This window comes from Chelon labrosus (assembly GCF_963514085.1).
Source record: "Chelon labrosus genome assembly, chromosome: 6".
In the NCBI taxonomy this organism is placed as follows: Eukaryota; Metazoa; Chordata; class Actinopteri; order Mugiliformes; family Mugilidae; genus Chelon; species Chelon labrosus.
Window position 1 is genome coordinate 20,558,831 of NC_140342.1, and position 15,493 is coordinate 20,574,323.

At 44.3% G+C, this 15,493-nt stretch overlaps 1 protein-coding gene across 3 annotated transcripts in view; it reads left to right on the forward strand.

Moving 5' to 3' along the window:
• LOC311489505 (receptor-type tyrosine-protein phosphatase mu) overlaps positions 1-14,729 on the forward strand; it is a 155,241-nt gene extending 140,512 nt beyond the window's left edge. The window contains exons 24-33 of one of the 3 annotated variants that reach the window (XM_084546618.1): positions 421-537; positions 1,673-1,827; positions 2,660-2,795; positions 4,834-4,977; positions 5,854-6,027; positions 7,363-7,494; positions 9,441-9,566; positions 11,491-11,654; positions 11,829-11,964; positions 13,658-14,729. In XM_084546618.1, coding sequence (XP_084402744.1) covers positions 421-537; positions 1,673-1,827; positions 2,660-2,795; positions 4,834-4,977; positions 5,854-6,027; positions 7,363-7,494; positions 9,441-9,566; positions 11,491-11,654; positions 11,829-11,964; positions 13,658-13,711 — 1,338 coding nt within the window. In that variant the 3' untranslated portion in view covers positions 13,712-14,729. Of the gene's footprint in view, positions 1-420; positions 538-1,672; positions 1,828-2,659; positions 2,796-4,827; positions 4,978-5,853; positions 6,028-7,362; positions 7,495-9,440; positions 9,567-11,490; positions 11,655-11,828; positions 11,965-13,657 lie in introns of all 3 variants that reach the window. The other 2 variants (XM_084546617.1, XM_084546619.1) reach the window with 2 other exon arrangements.
• Positions 14,730-15,493: the final 764 nt, after the last annotated feature.

Below are 15,493 nucleotides of genomic sequence, written 5' to 3' on the forward strand. Positions count from 1 at the left end.
TCAAAAGCTTAAGGTGGAGAAACCTCACACCCCACCCCAGACACCCCCGGCGCCTGTTGTGTTTCGCTCCAGGATCCGAGCGCGGTCCACCTTTAGACTCGTTTTCGCATTATCGACGTGAGAATGAAAAAGCAATAATGTGCGAATGAACTCTCCATCGATACATAAGATTCCCATTTACAGCAGATCCTTGACCGCGGGCCGAAACTAATACGAAGCGAATCTCATTTTGATTCGCAAGAAATGCCTCAGAAAGTGAAATATCAAGTGGCAAATGGGAGGCAGTGTTAAGTGACAATTATCTTTATTGGAAAAAAAAATCATGGTCTAGCGACTTGCTGGTATTAAAACTTGGGAAATAAAACTGCGTGGGAGCATTGCGTGCTATAAGACACTTTCACGTTTTTCTCTCTCTCTCAGGTGAAGTGCTGTAAATACTGGCCTGATGACACCGAGATCTACAGAGACATCAAAGTGACGCTGATAGAGACGGAGCTGCTGTCGGAGTACGTCATCAGGACCTTCGCCGTGGAGAAGGTACACTTTTTTAACACCGTATAAACTTTTATTTGTGCCTCCTACAGAAAAGACATTTGTTCTGTCTTTGGTTTTAGCCTTGCTTGCTGTCACACAGCTCCTCAGTGCTAGACCTCAACCTTTGCTCGACAGAATAAACGCTCGGTGACTCGGTCAAGCCCACAGTGTTTGCCTGAGCTGTTTTGGAGAAGTTTCTAAAGCTCCTTTGCTACTATTACTCATTTAAAAATCTCTTAAATGTACCTTTTATTAAGGGCTCATCAAGGCCACGGCAGTGCACTCCAAATTGTGTTGTTACAGTAAAAGTTGCTTCAGAGTTTGCTTTTTTTTCAACTTTTATATAACGAACATCCTTGTATTGTTTGCGAGACTTGAATAGGGTTGATATTTGGTAGGCAACAGAGGCCACAGCCCAGATCACGCTGATGAATAGGCTGAAAGCAGCACACAGATTGTACCAATGTTTACTAGGTTTGTTCGGATGCACCCCTTAGAGTGAATAGAATGAGACATGCGATAATAAATAAAAATTCCTCACAGTCTAACTTTAAAAAGTAAGTATTTGAGAGAAGATATAAACAGAAACAGACCACAAATCTAATGCATTTCACCAGAGCACTAAAGAGGAAGGAAACGTCTCCCAAGGGAACTTGTTTTTTTTTTTTTAATATATATATTTTTCTCTCTTTAAATGTTGGTTTATTAAAGTATGCTGCAATGCTTTGAATGTGATTGTAGCCGGTGACCTGTCATAACCCACTTCTCCAGGCGGTCGAGAGAATAAAGTTAAATCCCAACTTAAATGTTAAAAACAGTTATATCGACATCAGCTGGATAAAAGATGGAACATACTGTGCAAAGTTTTGTCCCTGGAAGGACATACGTGACAATGAAGTGCTACACTGGATAAAGAAATGATACTGCATGACTGCATTGGCCTTGAACTCCTGGTTTGCCGTTAGATAATGGAAAGTTTGCTCAACCCTCTTGCCACCGTGTCAGTGGAGTGTGTGTTTGTATTCAATTCGCCGCTCTGTTTACCTTAGAAGGACCTCTCACATCTTCTGTACACTTCTCGCCACACCGCCCACCGTTTCCTGCTGCGCTTTTGTGTGTTTTACATGATGATCCTCAGAGAGGGGCTCACGAGATCCGGGAGATCAGGCAGTTTCACTTCACGGGCTGGCCGGACCACGGCGTGCCCTATCACGCCACGGGCCTGCTAGGGTTTATTAGGAGAGTCAAGTCCAAGACGATGACCAATGCTGGGCCCATGGTGGTTCACTGCAGGTCAGTGTACACTGAAACACTCATTCGTGTCCTATCTGTGGTTGTATACGGTTTTTAGATTGAAAACCAGTAGAGCTGTGACTCACTGAATATTTTATCAGAGCCGCTATTTCTGATATTTGTCTATCTTAAATAAATTTTCATTGTTAAAAAAGGTTAAAAGATTGTTTTAACGTTTTAACGTCATGCTGACAGATATCTTAAATATCCAAGGTTATATAATGTTTGCTGATTATTTTCTGTCAATTATAGGATGCAGGATAATGGAAGAGTTGAAAATTATTCTCCAGTTATTTAATAATGTCTATTTAATAGCACATTTTAAATATAAGCAAACCTTAGCAAGTGGTAAAATGTGGCCATGTTAGGTTGTAGCATAGACTGTATATAAATATGGACATTGCATCCCCATTTCCTTGCATTGGCCAAGCTGACGCTAAGGCAAAACTTAACCAAAAAGGTGACAATTTAACATACATCAGTATTATATTAACCACCTAAAATGTCAGAAACCATCATTGAAAAAAAAGTATTGGACGTGTATTTTAGTGTTTTAGTTCGGCCCAAGTCCCATCCACTAACATGGAGGAGGTGGAGCTTATGACCTATACTGCAGCCAGCCACCAGGGGGAGCTCTACTTGCTTCCGCTGTCCATCTATATACAGTCTATGGGTTCTAGCCCAATAAACTCTACGCAAAGAAAAACCTAAACTATTCCCACTAGAGATAACTTAAATGTTGTTGTCTAGCAACCCTTGAAACCGTATTTTATTTTATTTTATTTTAAGTGTATTCTACAACTTCTGATGTGTGTCTTCACTTCGTCCGCAGTGCCGGGGCCGGTCGGACAGGCTGCTTCATCGTCATCGACATCATGCTGGACATGGCGGAGAGAGAGGGCGTGGTGGACATCTACAACTGCGTGAGGGAGCTGCGCTCGCGGAGGGTCAACATGGTCCAGACTGAGGTACGACCAATCTGGTGCCACGCTGGCCTCGGCAGAGAACGGGAATGTCCGCAGGGACTAGTCAGTGAAATATGTGAGAGTGGTGATGCGGCCCGACGGTCTGCGGCCATCAAACATGGATTAAGTGGCATCTAGCAAATAATTCTTCGCATAAGCGCCACTTGTCTGGTGCTCCAAAACAAACGCTCTGAATTAATTACAGAAAAAGTAGCGCTGTCACTATAAACACGTGTCGTTTTAGGGGGCAAATAAATCAGAGCTTGTCATTTATTAGTCATTAATTCTGCAGCTTAGGTGGTTTTCAAGCGTTTTGCCAGTGACTGATGATGTCCATTATCGCTTAAAAAGCAGCATAATCGTTGTTAATTTTTTAACTCAATCGCTTTCAAGTGCCAGTTCAAGAGTCACTATGTGCTATTATGTTACTAAACAATCAAATTATTAATTAACCTCTGTCTGATGGCTGTAAAGCAAGTGCTCTGCTTGTTTTAGTCTGCTTTAAACATCACGTGGGCGGTGTATTTATAGCAGACGTGTTTATAATGGTTAGAGCGGGAGAGGAAGTTTTATTGTACACGATGTAGTCGTCATTCATGCCACCTTAACATTTTTAATGATCATTTCTCACAAAGGACATTTATTGAGGTGCACCCCCCCAACTATTTCCTAGGGCGCTAAGCACAAGTGCTTGGCAATACACGCTGTAATAAAATGGTTTAGAGGCTTGTAACCGCGAGGTTTTAGCTCATATCAATGGATGAAAACATCCCTGGCTCATCCTCCAGCTTAATGCCTGTGTGGACAACCGAAGGACTTTGCGGTTTGCGCTTTCCTGAACACCGGCCATCTGGAGGTGTCCATAGTCTCGTTGAATGCATCATTTCACCGTAATTCCCTTTAAATCACAAGCGTCATTGGACTTAATGGGCAAATGTTTCATCACTGACGTACGAATTGGGATTCGAGCAACTGGAGACCAAATGTTGTTCACCCTGAGTCACTCCTCAAGTTCAGTGACCTTCAGAGTGAGTGTGTGCGTATGCATGCATTTCCCCCTCGCAGGTGTTCAGGCTGGTTGGCACCGCTCCGCAGCCCGCAGCCACACACCATCCTCCAACGCAGTTTAATTTGTCGACGGGAATGAAATGCCTCGTTGTTGTTTGTAGTTTACGAGCACCGATGATACAAATCAATCTGTGGGTTCTTGTTAGAGAGCCGCGGCGCCGCTGACCTACTGACCCAGCATGGGGTAGCCCAACTCTCGGATCAACAGTTCACACAGTTCGGCTCCGCACTTAGCAAAAAGCAGCACAAATCGGTAAATCAGTGACCCCGTGCTTGTGTGCGGATTTTGGTCCGAAGTGACAAGGAAGTGTCAGCTGAAAATGTCACTTCACAATGGATTTGCATCAAGCTTCAAGATGTGTCACCGTGTCTACTGCTTGACTGACTGACCGATGCAGGGAGGGGGGAGATGTGTTGCCATTTCCTGTTCGGGCCTTCCAGTGGGGGTTGTTTTTGTCGTGGAGACGTCGGCATGCTTCATGCGTTGATTACAGCGATACTCGTGAACTGAACCTTACTAAGGTCTGCCAGTTTTTGAAAGTATCATTAAAAAAAAGAAAGAATGTAAAAGGTCAAGTAATTTAAGAAAGTACTCTCTGTCAGGTCTCTGAATATTTTAAGGTATTGAAAATGTCGTGGAATCTTCAGGTTTTTCAAAGAGAATTAAATCTGCTATGTACCAAAAAAAAAAATGCAGAAAAATATGCAATGTAACCTTTGAACGTAGACAATGACAAATATTAGTCACAGAGACTGCCGTGGGGATAAAGAATAATCATGGTAAGGTCATGGAAAGGTCTTTGAATTCTTCCAGCAAAAAATGCAGAAGAACATGTGCTGGTGTATTTCTGTTGCAAATGGTGGTAAAAAACAAATAAATGAATCACTTATTTATTTATTTATTTTTTAGAAAATCATGAGTCTTAGAGGTCTGATAGATCCGCAATGAGGATGCTGTTGTTTTCAGGAGCAGTATGTCTTCATCCACGATGCCATTCTGGAGGCCTGTCTCTGCGGCGACACCACCATCCCTGCCAATCAGCTGCGCTCCGTGTACTACGACATGAACCGGCTGGACCCGCAGACCAACTCCAGCCCCATCAAGGAGGAGTTTAGGGTGAGCAGGCATTTAACGCAATAATAATAAAAAAAGAGAGATATGCAAACAGTGCATGCTAGGGATGTAGCGAAAATTTTCGGCCGAAAACCGAAAATGCACTAGGGATGCACCGAAAAATTGCTGCGGTTGTTACTTGCATCATCACAACATCCTGTTTCGGCCGTGTGGTTTCGGCCCGAGTTGTTTCAGCCCGGGTTGTTTCGGCCGGTTGTTTCGGCCGGGTTGTTTCGGCGATAAAAGTCGGGTCATTTTCGGTCGAAAATTGCTGCGGCTGTTGCTTGCATCATCACAACATCCTGTTTCGGCCGTGTGGTTTCGGCCCGGGTTGTTTCGGCGATAAAAGTCCGAAAAGTTTCGGCCGAAAATGGCCCGAAAGTGCATTTTCGGATTTTCAGACTTTTATCGCCGAAACAACCCAGCCGAAACAACCCGGGCCGAAACCACACAGCCGAAACAGGATGTTGTGATGATGCAAGTAACAACCGCAGCAATTTTTCGGTGCAACCCTAGTGCATGCAGATGCCTAATAAAACATTACCTCAAGTGCATGACAAGTTCAAAACAACAGTAAACATGTTGACTCTTGATGAATGCTTCTGTCCCCCTCTGAGCCAATCAGCAGCAAATATATCACCGTGCATTAATCTGTAATAGCAGCACCCCTCCTTGGACCAATCAGTGTTATATGAGATGCATCGTCCCCCTTAAGTTTCATCACGGTCGCATCAGGGGAGTCGGAGCTATCGCTAATGTAACTGATTAAAGAATTGCATTGTTAATTACCATATTGGGAGATAATTAGCACCCTCCACACCCAAGTGTCTACCTCCCTGCGTCGGCGTGACTGCGTGTAACTCTGCCTCAAACCGACAGACTCTCAACATGGTGACTCCCACGCTGCGGGTGGAGGACTGCAGCATCGCCCTGCTGCCCAGGAACCACGAGAAGAACCGGTGCATGGACGTGCTGCCCCCGGACCGCTGCCTCCCCTTCCTCATCACCATCGACGGCGAGAGCTCCAATTACATCAACGCCGCCCTCATGGATGTAAGAGTCAAACATTTCAGATTGTTAAACCCATTTGCTGACGTGACACTCGAGGCAGCCGCGGAGACTCCCGCTATATGGCTGCTTCGCTGTGAAGTGGTAAATTGGCGCTGAGTCACGAAGCAGGAAGCTACAGCCGCTCTGTGCGAACTGAAACTTCCCCACATGTTGCTTTTTTTAACCACTGATATAAAAGCAGGTATTTTGCATTAGAGGCTGCTATGTGTGGTTACATTTGAGCCTGGACGTCTTTTATTGTGAGTTTTAAACACTGCTAATGTTTTAAGTACTCTTCCCCAGCTTTTTCTTAGTTTTTTTTGTTTGTTCTTTTAAATGTCAGCATTCAGACTGGAAAAAAAGTTGGAATAGACTTTTTTTTTTATTTACGGGAGATATTTTGAGCTGTCACAGCAGGGATAGCACAGATGTTTTAACGATAGCTGCATACCACTTAAGGGTTGTCCTGCTTTTGTGCTTGCTGGTTCATTGTCGTGGTTCGATGGGGCACTTAATGGAATTACTGCACACCGCCTGCACTTACCATATCAAGTCAAAATTTCCGTTTTGAAAAAGGTCCATTTGCTTATGGAGACCTATGACTTGAGTGGGACCGCAGCCCTCAAGAACTTACAGTAACTGAGACAAGACAGATAGGTAGTCAAAAGGTAGATTTGCAGTCAACAGAGGCGTTGTAGAGTCGTATGGCCGGAGACGGCAGCCCGTCACTGAACGAGCTTCTCTGCCTGGCTATGGCGTCTTGTAGAGGGTGGTGGACATTGTTCATAATAATAGACCGGAGTTTGTTCAAGGTTCCTGCCTTCCCTGCCTTAGACTCTCCTCAGCAAATACTTAGCAACATCCGTGGGTTGTTGTCGTATCTAATCGTCCGTGGCTGATATCTTAATATCTAAACTGCACCTAAGGACAGCACTGCACAAACCTGAAAGTGCAAAGATAGCCATTTTCAAGTGTTAAATTTATTCAGGATGGACCTAACAAAGACCTTGACAAGGCACCTCTTCGTTGATGGACTTTTTGGCTCTTGCCCGGATTGAGCGGGTGACCTTTCAGGTACAGGACTGTCTCAGTCACCACTGGTCTGCCTCCGGGAGCCAGAAACCACATTAAAAGCGCAGTGCCTTAATATAATCTCCGCAGACATGGAATCTCCATTAGAAAACAACTCTCGGCGCGGCGGCAGGTCAAAGGATGGAGGTTGTTTTAGGAATAGGTTCATTCCTGGTTAACTGGGGGCCACAAATGATATAAAATGCGCAAGGTGTATCCAGCGGCAGGATTTCAACTTTTCCCTTTTCGCTTCCTCCCTTTCTCCAGAGTTACAAGCAGCCCTCTGCATTCATAGTGACCCAGCACCCGTTGCCGAACACGGTGAAGGACTTCTGGAGATTGGTGCTGGACTACCACTGCACGTCCATAGTGATGCTCAACGATGTGGACCCGGCCCAGGTAAACCCGACCTGATACGTGCGCTCAGACACAAACAGCACACGAAATAATCCTTGAGGGGATATTGCGAGAAGTTCACACCGCAGACAGATGACACATGAAGCGGCTCCCTTCCTCAGAAGTCTGTATCTAATAAAGTCGCACAAAGGGCAGTGTGGGAACTGGATTCAGAGAAAGATTGCTTTTTGTTTTGTTATCTTCTAGCGTGAACCCAGGGAAAAAAAACAGGGATGTATCGGTGTTAGAAACACTCTGTGTGTGTGTGTGTGTGGGTGTGTGTGTATGTGTGTGTATACAGAATATGTTTGAAATGAGGTAGACGCTGCAGAGTGGAAGAGGACTTGCCATGAAAGAGTATAGAGAGACAGGTCTGTGGAAGAGACTCTCCAGATTTCTCAGCCCGAGGCTCTGTCATAACACCCGGGGATCAAAGCCTGAAGCCAGGCTTGCTCTCCCCATCCAAATCCCCTTTCCCTAGGTGACTGACTGACTGGCTGGATAGAAAAAGGCCTTTCATTCAATATTCTCACTGTAGCCAGCCCCCGTCAGCCAGCCAAGAAAGCAGCACAGGTGGGAAGCGGGGGAAAGGGGGAGGAGGGGGGGGTAGATGTAGATGGAGGCGAGGGAGGTGGAGGATTTACTATCTTCTCCATCAGCGTCTTTGTTTTTGCATCTGTTGAATTTGTCAAGTTGTGACGGGCTCTCAAAGGAAGCTGGAAAGTGGCGCTTAAGCTGCCACGTAGACCGCATGCCGCGCGCTTGTGCTTTTGTGTGTGTAACGAAAGCTCGTCCATCTGTATTCAGGTGTTCAGGCCTGTTATTTGCATTCTTCTGATGTCGTGTGTGTGTGTTTGTTTTTTTAAATATATTCCCTTATTTGCTCATGACAGTGTGACTCTGCACGCAGGCACGTCTGTCAGCCCAGAATGTATTTGTCCATCTGCGTGTACGCTCCCACGCGTCCGATTTGGAGCCGGGAGGCCGGCGGTGTGCTTCGCAGGTGCAGGCGCTCTTAGCCGAGCTTTCTCTCCCTGGGAGCTGAAATATTTGGGAGTTTGCTGCTCTTAAAGGGGTTTTCTGCCTCTGTGCACTTTCCAACGCTGCTGCCAGAGCGGTAACACTGTCAAACAACTGCCCCGTCATACGTTTCATCGACTTTTCTTATTTTGCATCGATCTTTTGCCCAAAACGGTTAAAGTTACAATCACGTAAAGTAGCTAATCAGATTATTTCTGGGGTATTTTGCTGATAAATGACTTAAACATTGATTTCCAATCACATGCGACAGATTGAATTGTTTTAAAAGTGAATCTTCTGCCTCTGCTAGCATAGATGAAAGCGATCAAACCAGCATAGACCATAGCAATGTTCTCTTTTATATTGTTGTGTGGGATTATAGCCACTTGAATTTGACTGATAAGACTGTGGGGTTAAATTGTCTAAATTCACATACAGTAAACGATTAATCTTCAACAAAAGGTGATGGCAATGAAGTTTCTCTCCATCAACTAGTTCTTTAACATGCCTTCCGTTGGGTTCATTTTCACAGAGATGATTCGCGGCCTTAAAGTTGAGCAAAAAGCCGCTTTTGATAAATAAAGGAATGTGAGAAGAAGAATTGGGGTCAGCTGACAAGGAGAAAAGGCCTCATACTCGGAGCATATCTGCGTGTCAGCTTGAATGTTTTCTTGGTGAAAAAGCTCATCAGTTTGAACAGGAAGGCACTTCACACTGAATGAATTCATCTTCTTTTCATTTTAAAATGTGCATGTGAGGAGGTGGAAATCAATGTCACCGACTTCAGTCAGAGTACTTTGGATCTGAAACTAATGAATTTCCTTCTGTGTTTGTTTTTCGTTGTCTGCGTGCTGTGAACTACATTTCTGTGTGTGTGCGTGTTTGTACGTATGTGTGCGTGTGTGTGTGCACGTGCCTATTTTGTTTAGTTGTGCCCACAGTACTGGCCAGAAAATGGAGTCCACCGCCATGGCCCCATCCAAGTGGAGTTCGTCTCTGCCGACTTAGAGGAGGACATCATCAGCAGAATATTTCGGATCTACAACGCAGCTCGGGTACGGTGACACCGGAGAGTCGTGTTTTAAACCTTAGCCTGTATATAAATATGGACTACGCGTCACCACTTCCTTGCATTGGCCAAACTGACACTATGTCCCTTGGGATACGGGCAGTGGCATCTTTTGGCTGGTCCGAGAGTGGAGCCCTGCGGACCCGACCACCATACTTCCTGCCAGACTAACTTACATTTTTGTTTAAGTAATACTGAACTCTGCTCTACTTCAACCAGTCCAAAGAATTTACACTTGAGCATGAATCAACATTATACTAACAATGTAAAATAATAGAAACCATCCTTGAAAAAAATAAATTTGACATGTATTTTAGTGTTTTAGTTCGGCCCAAGTCCCATCCACTAACATGGAGGAGGCGGAGCTTATGACCTAGGGGAGCCACTAGGGGGAGCTCTACTTGCTTTGGCTTCACTTTTGAGGAGCAGTACTGCTGTACATCTTTATACAGTCTATGCTTCAAACGAACCAAAAGATTGTTTTGGGGGGAAAAAGTGATGAAAATGCTACCAGGCTGCGTATTTTTTATTTTTTAACTTGTTTGTCTTCACCGCGGTGATCACAACAGCCAATTTTTTCTGTGACTGCACACCTCACACGTCCCACTCATGCACCGGTCCATCCGTTCGAGCAATGCAGAGCCAGGGTCGTTCAGTTTTTTAACCGTGCCACTGCACCGGTGATTGGACCGAGGTGCGATTGCCTTGTCTTTTAGGCTGCTTGGGAACTTTTCGCACGTAGTTAAAAAGAAAGAAATCAGCGTTTTCCCGTCCAGTCACACCTTTTTTGTGTGGCATCAACTGCAGTCAAGACACATAAATTTCAAGCCGATGTACAATACACAGTGTTCACATGAGGAATCTGAGAAGTCATGAGACTAATCATGGGAATTAAATACACATTTTTCCTGCAACTCTGAAGGTTGTAAATGCTTCCCGTTGAATACTGACAATTTTCACTCTTTGGGACTCCAAAAAGTAAAAGAATTAATAAGGGTTCACATTGAAAAGATGCAAAAAAAAGCTTAAAAATTGCGGAATCTAGTCATTCTCAATCATTTTTGCTCTATAACCCTCTAAAATGAAGTAATGTTTACTTGCAACATGCAGTCACAGGTTAAGGCCTTAATGGGGATATGATTGATGAGCAGTTGTGCCAATTTATCCTCATTAGATAGTTTATTTTTTCTTAAAACCAAACTGTTAAACATGTCCACTATTATAGCTTCTTTCCAATAAAGAATTAGCCCCTTTCAAAACAGCAGTTTAAATCACTTGCAGGTTATTTGAATATAAAGAGAGACCATTTAAAACTTGAGCGTCAACAGCCAAGTATATCCTCATGGCTGGACGCTGTGAAAGCTATATTTTTTGTAATTTTTGGGTGTACTGACCCTTTAACTTCAGTGCTGCCAGACATTCCTGCACGTATAGCACCCTGACCCACAGCAGCATCACCTGCAATCACCCGCAATCACCTGCGTAAGCTCTTTATCCCAGCAGTCTGCTCCTCTCAGATGTCAATAGTCACTCCTCATATTACCGTGCTGTAACATCCTCTTGCCGGCAGAGGCACCAACAGCATGTTAAGTGCAATACAATCTAATCACACATGATCACTGACAAGTGTTATTGATCGATGTGTCTGAGCGTGATTTAGAGTGTCCGTATCATAGATTGCCTAACTATCTGTCTCCAGCAGCGACTGTGCTCATCTATCAACCTGTCGTATCCGCACTTTCATCTCCTCTGTGACTCCTCGTGCCCTTTATTCACCTCCGTCCAGCCGCGGCTTAGCTTCAGGCCTGCGTCTTTACAGTCTGATTGTATCTGCGCACGGCGGCGATTAACCCCAGCCCATATGTGCACGTGTTAACCCGGGATAACCGGCGTGTGTCCTTCCCCTGCAGCCTCAGGACGGCTACCGGATGGTGCAGCAGTTCCAGTTCCTGGGCTGGCCCATGTACAGGGACACGCCCATGTCCAAGCGCTCCTTCCTCAAGCTCATCCGACAGGTGGACAAGTGGCAGGAGGAGTACGACGGGGGCGAGGGACGCACTGTGGTCCACTGTCTGTAAGTTTACCCCAGCACTCAGTGCAGCAGGAACTTCATGCGAAGCTGACATTAAAAATGAAACATCTCCACCTACTGACCGAAAACCTTCACTGCATCACTTCTTGAGCATTATAGGTAACACTGGCTTTCTTTTTCATTTTCTAATGCTTGACTTCTCCGCCTCAACTCCAGGAATGGAGGCGGTCGCAGCGGGACCTTCTGTGCCATCAGCATCGTGTGTGAGATGCTTCAGCACCAGCGCTCCGTGGATGTTTTCCACGCCGTCAAAACACTGAGGAACAATAAACCCAACATGGTGGATCTACTGGTGAGGACAGCAGCTTTTACCAAACTCGGAGCTAAAATACGGCCTTTATAAATCACTGTCAGGTTGTTTTACCTTCTTCGTAGTACCAGATGGTATCCGAAGGGATCGCCCCAACAATTTATTTTACTTCCACAATTTTCCAGAAATCACAGGTGACCGTTTAATGGTCAAAGTTAAAGCAGCGGAGACTGAAATGTGCTGACTTAAGTGACTTAGGTATGGATCAAAGCTGCAAAAATGCTTAATCCCACATTTCCTGTAATACTAACAACATCTTTTAATTTGACAATCCTTCCCTAATAAATGCCCACAGCTTTTTATGCAGACAAATGCAAGCCATAATCATCCTGGTCCAAAATCACTGCTGCTTGTAAAAGTCAGTTGATTCTGCTATCCTGCTTATCCTAAATCAGGATGTTGGTCAGTTTCAATCCATCAGGTTAAGAAATACTTGCAAGTATATTCTTAAACAATGTTCGCTTTCGTTGCATACTGCGTGTGGTTTGAGAATTAGATTACCTCCATAGTATTTTACTTAATCTCGATAAAGAAGTGCTTCTCTTGTACGAATTAGCCGGAGAATACAATTATAGACTCTGCAAGTTGTCAAATATCCAATTATACTAATGCAATTTCGAAGTCTTCTGCACAGCTGCATGATACGATCGGGTGCTGGTCCAAGCAGCAGACCGAGAATTTAGAATGAAAAAGACACTGTAAAGCCTGTCCCGCAGTTAGACGGAGCTAGCGGCGCATTTAGCGTCTGCTCTCCTGAGTGACAAGAAAACAAGAAAGGCAGCGGACTCTGTAACACTTAATTACTGATTGGTTTACAGTCCAGAACCGAGTTTATTGTGTGTGTTTGTCTGTGCTGTTCTGTACAATCTTCAGTCAAAGTGATTGGACTTGATTGGGCTTTACTATCAAACAAGAAACAGACCCTTTTGGGGGCGAAGATGCTAAGCTAAAGGGCCCAACATTACTCTGTGACTTTAAGTGATTTGATCAAACTGCTCTGGTTTTTTATCTCAAAGAGAGAATAGACTGCTTTAAGACCTTTAGTATTTCAGTTGAAATGTCTTATTTCTGTCCGATATTAATTCGTGTTTAATCAGTTTATTGCACATGAGACACAGGGCACTGTACACCAGTGAGGCATAACATTATGACCACCTTCCTGATATTGTGTAGGTCTCCCTTGTGCCTCTGAAACAGTTGTGACTCATCAGAGAATGGACATGGGCCTTCTGAGGGTGTCCTGTGGTGTCTGGCAACAGGACGTTGTTAGCCTTTGAGGGGAGGGGCCTCTGTGGATCATCCCACAGATACTTGATCAGTTTGGGATCTAGTGAATTTGGAGGCCAGGTCAACACCTTGTGCTTTAGTTGTCCCAAAAGCGTTGTTGTGTGTGTGCCTGTGTCAGGCTGCATCCTGCTGGGGATGGCTGCTGCCATCAAGGAGTGTCATTGCTATGGGGTGGGGGTGCCTGGTCTGGTCTAGGTGGGTGCTACATGTCTAAGTAACATCCACATGTATGAATGCCAGGTCCAGAAGTTTCCCAGCAGAACATTGAATTGTCACAAGATGGTCATAGTGGTCATAATGTTGTGGCTGGTCGGTGTACTATCCTTGCTTAGACACACTGTACTCTAATGTGTTTAATTTTGTGTGTGTGTCTCCTCTTGTCTTCCAGGACCAGTACAAGTTTTGCTATGAAGTAGCACTGGAGTACTTGAACTCTGGGTAACTGGGAGCTGCCTCTGGAAATGAAAAGTTTGGGACATTACAGACGACTGCAGCTCACATGTGTGCATTACGCTATATGAGTGTGTGTGTATGTGTGTGTCACCGACCCAACAAGAGCGAGGTACACACACCACCACACATGCAGCTCCTCTGACCAGCTCTCCTCTTCTTCTCGGTTCTAGACAGGAAAGGATAGCAGAGTTGTACAGTGTTAAATACGACAGCGTGTTTCTGTGAGGAAGCCAGCAGAGGCACAATGAATTTAGATTTCTTTTTTCCCTCAGCAGTGAGTCGCCTCCTCTCTGGATCCCTATCTCTCTCTCTCTCTGTCTCTCAGCTGCCTGTAGTCCCGTGGTTGTTGCCTTGATCCTCACTGGACGACAAGAAAAACACTCTGGTTTTTCACGGAATGCCGACGCGTGCTGTACATAAGGATTTCCGTTTTTTGCTCAGCTCATTATTAAAAGTCATCCGGTGCAGGAGCTCAAAAGCCTAAATGTTACTAAATGTCCTGTAAATTTATGACTTCTAGACGCTTCATACTGTACGTCGGGGACAAGCTGGCTCGGTCTACATTCGCTTACATTATTTCCTGAACAGGGATCCAAAGCTTTATTTGCACTCCCATTGAATCCTTGCTATGTGCATATTGTACATATTACTGTAGATTATTTATTCACGGTATGTACTTTTTTTGTGACTCGAAGTAAGTGACAATCATATGTTCTATTGGGTTTGGTTTATTGACTGTACTGTGTGCTTTTGTTTTGCGGTCATCTTGTATGACGGATTAATTCCATTGTAAAGAAAAAAAAAAGATATTATATAAATGTATCTACAATATAAACGTGTGCCTCGTTTTCTGAGTGGAGCCGTGGAAGATGGCATTAGGGCGACATCTGCTGGAGAGAAGAGGAACATCTACAGGTACCACACTATTACCATTCATTCATTTTCTACAACCGCTTGTCCTGTGGAGCCTATCCCAGCTGTCATTGGGGTGAGAGGCGGGGGTACACCCTGGACGGGTCGCCAGTCTATCACATCTACTGCCAATTTAGAATCACCAATGAACCTAACCAGCATGTCTTTGGACGGTGGGAGGAAGCAGGAGTACCAGGAGAGAACCCACGCAGACACAAGGAGAATATGCAAACTCCACACAGAAAGGCTCCAGTCGGATTCAAACCAAGAACCCTCTTGCTGTAAAGCATCACTGCTACAGTATTACTAGATTTCATGAATTTGTTATAAAGTAACAAGGCTCACATTTATTATGTTTTTGGAAATTCTATTAATAGATTTAGTTTGGTTGGAAGCATATTAAATTTCATGATTTGAACAGCTTTAGGCATAGTGATCATTTAATTTTTTTTTTTTTTTTATCCATCCTTAGCTTATATAAGCGATGTGGTCATCAGCCCCTTTGAATGTAATACAATTACTTACTGCACTTAAAGGGGAATTACCATTTTTTAAAACCTGGACCTTATTTCTAGCATAAAATACGATTGTTTACTCACCCATATAACTTTGGTGTCATTTGGAGTCGTTCGTCAGATATTTAGATCTGCGTATATCCATATAATGGGAGTGAATGGGGCACCAAAATGCAGCCTCTAAATAACGCATTATCTGCCTCGAAACGCGTTCATTTCACCAATATTTTGTTATGATACGCTAGTGCTATTCACCGAGTTAACTGTTATCATCATCCGGGGTCTGTAGATCGACCTACTAACCTCTGACCTGGATGATGTCATCCCACGACGGTCGGCTTGTT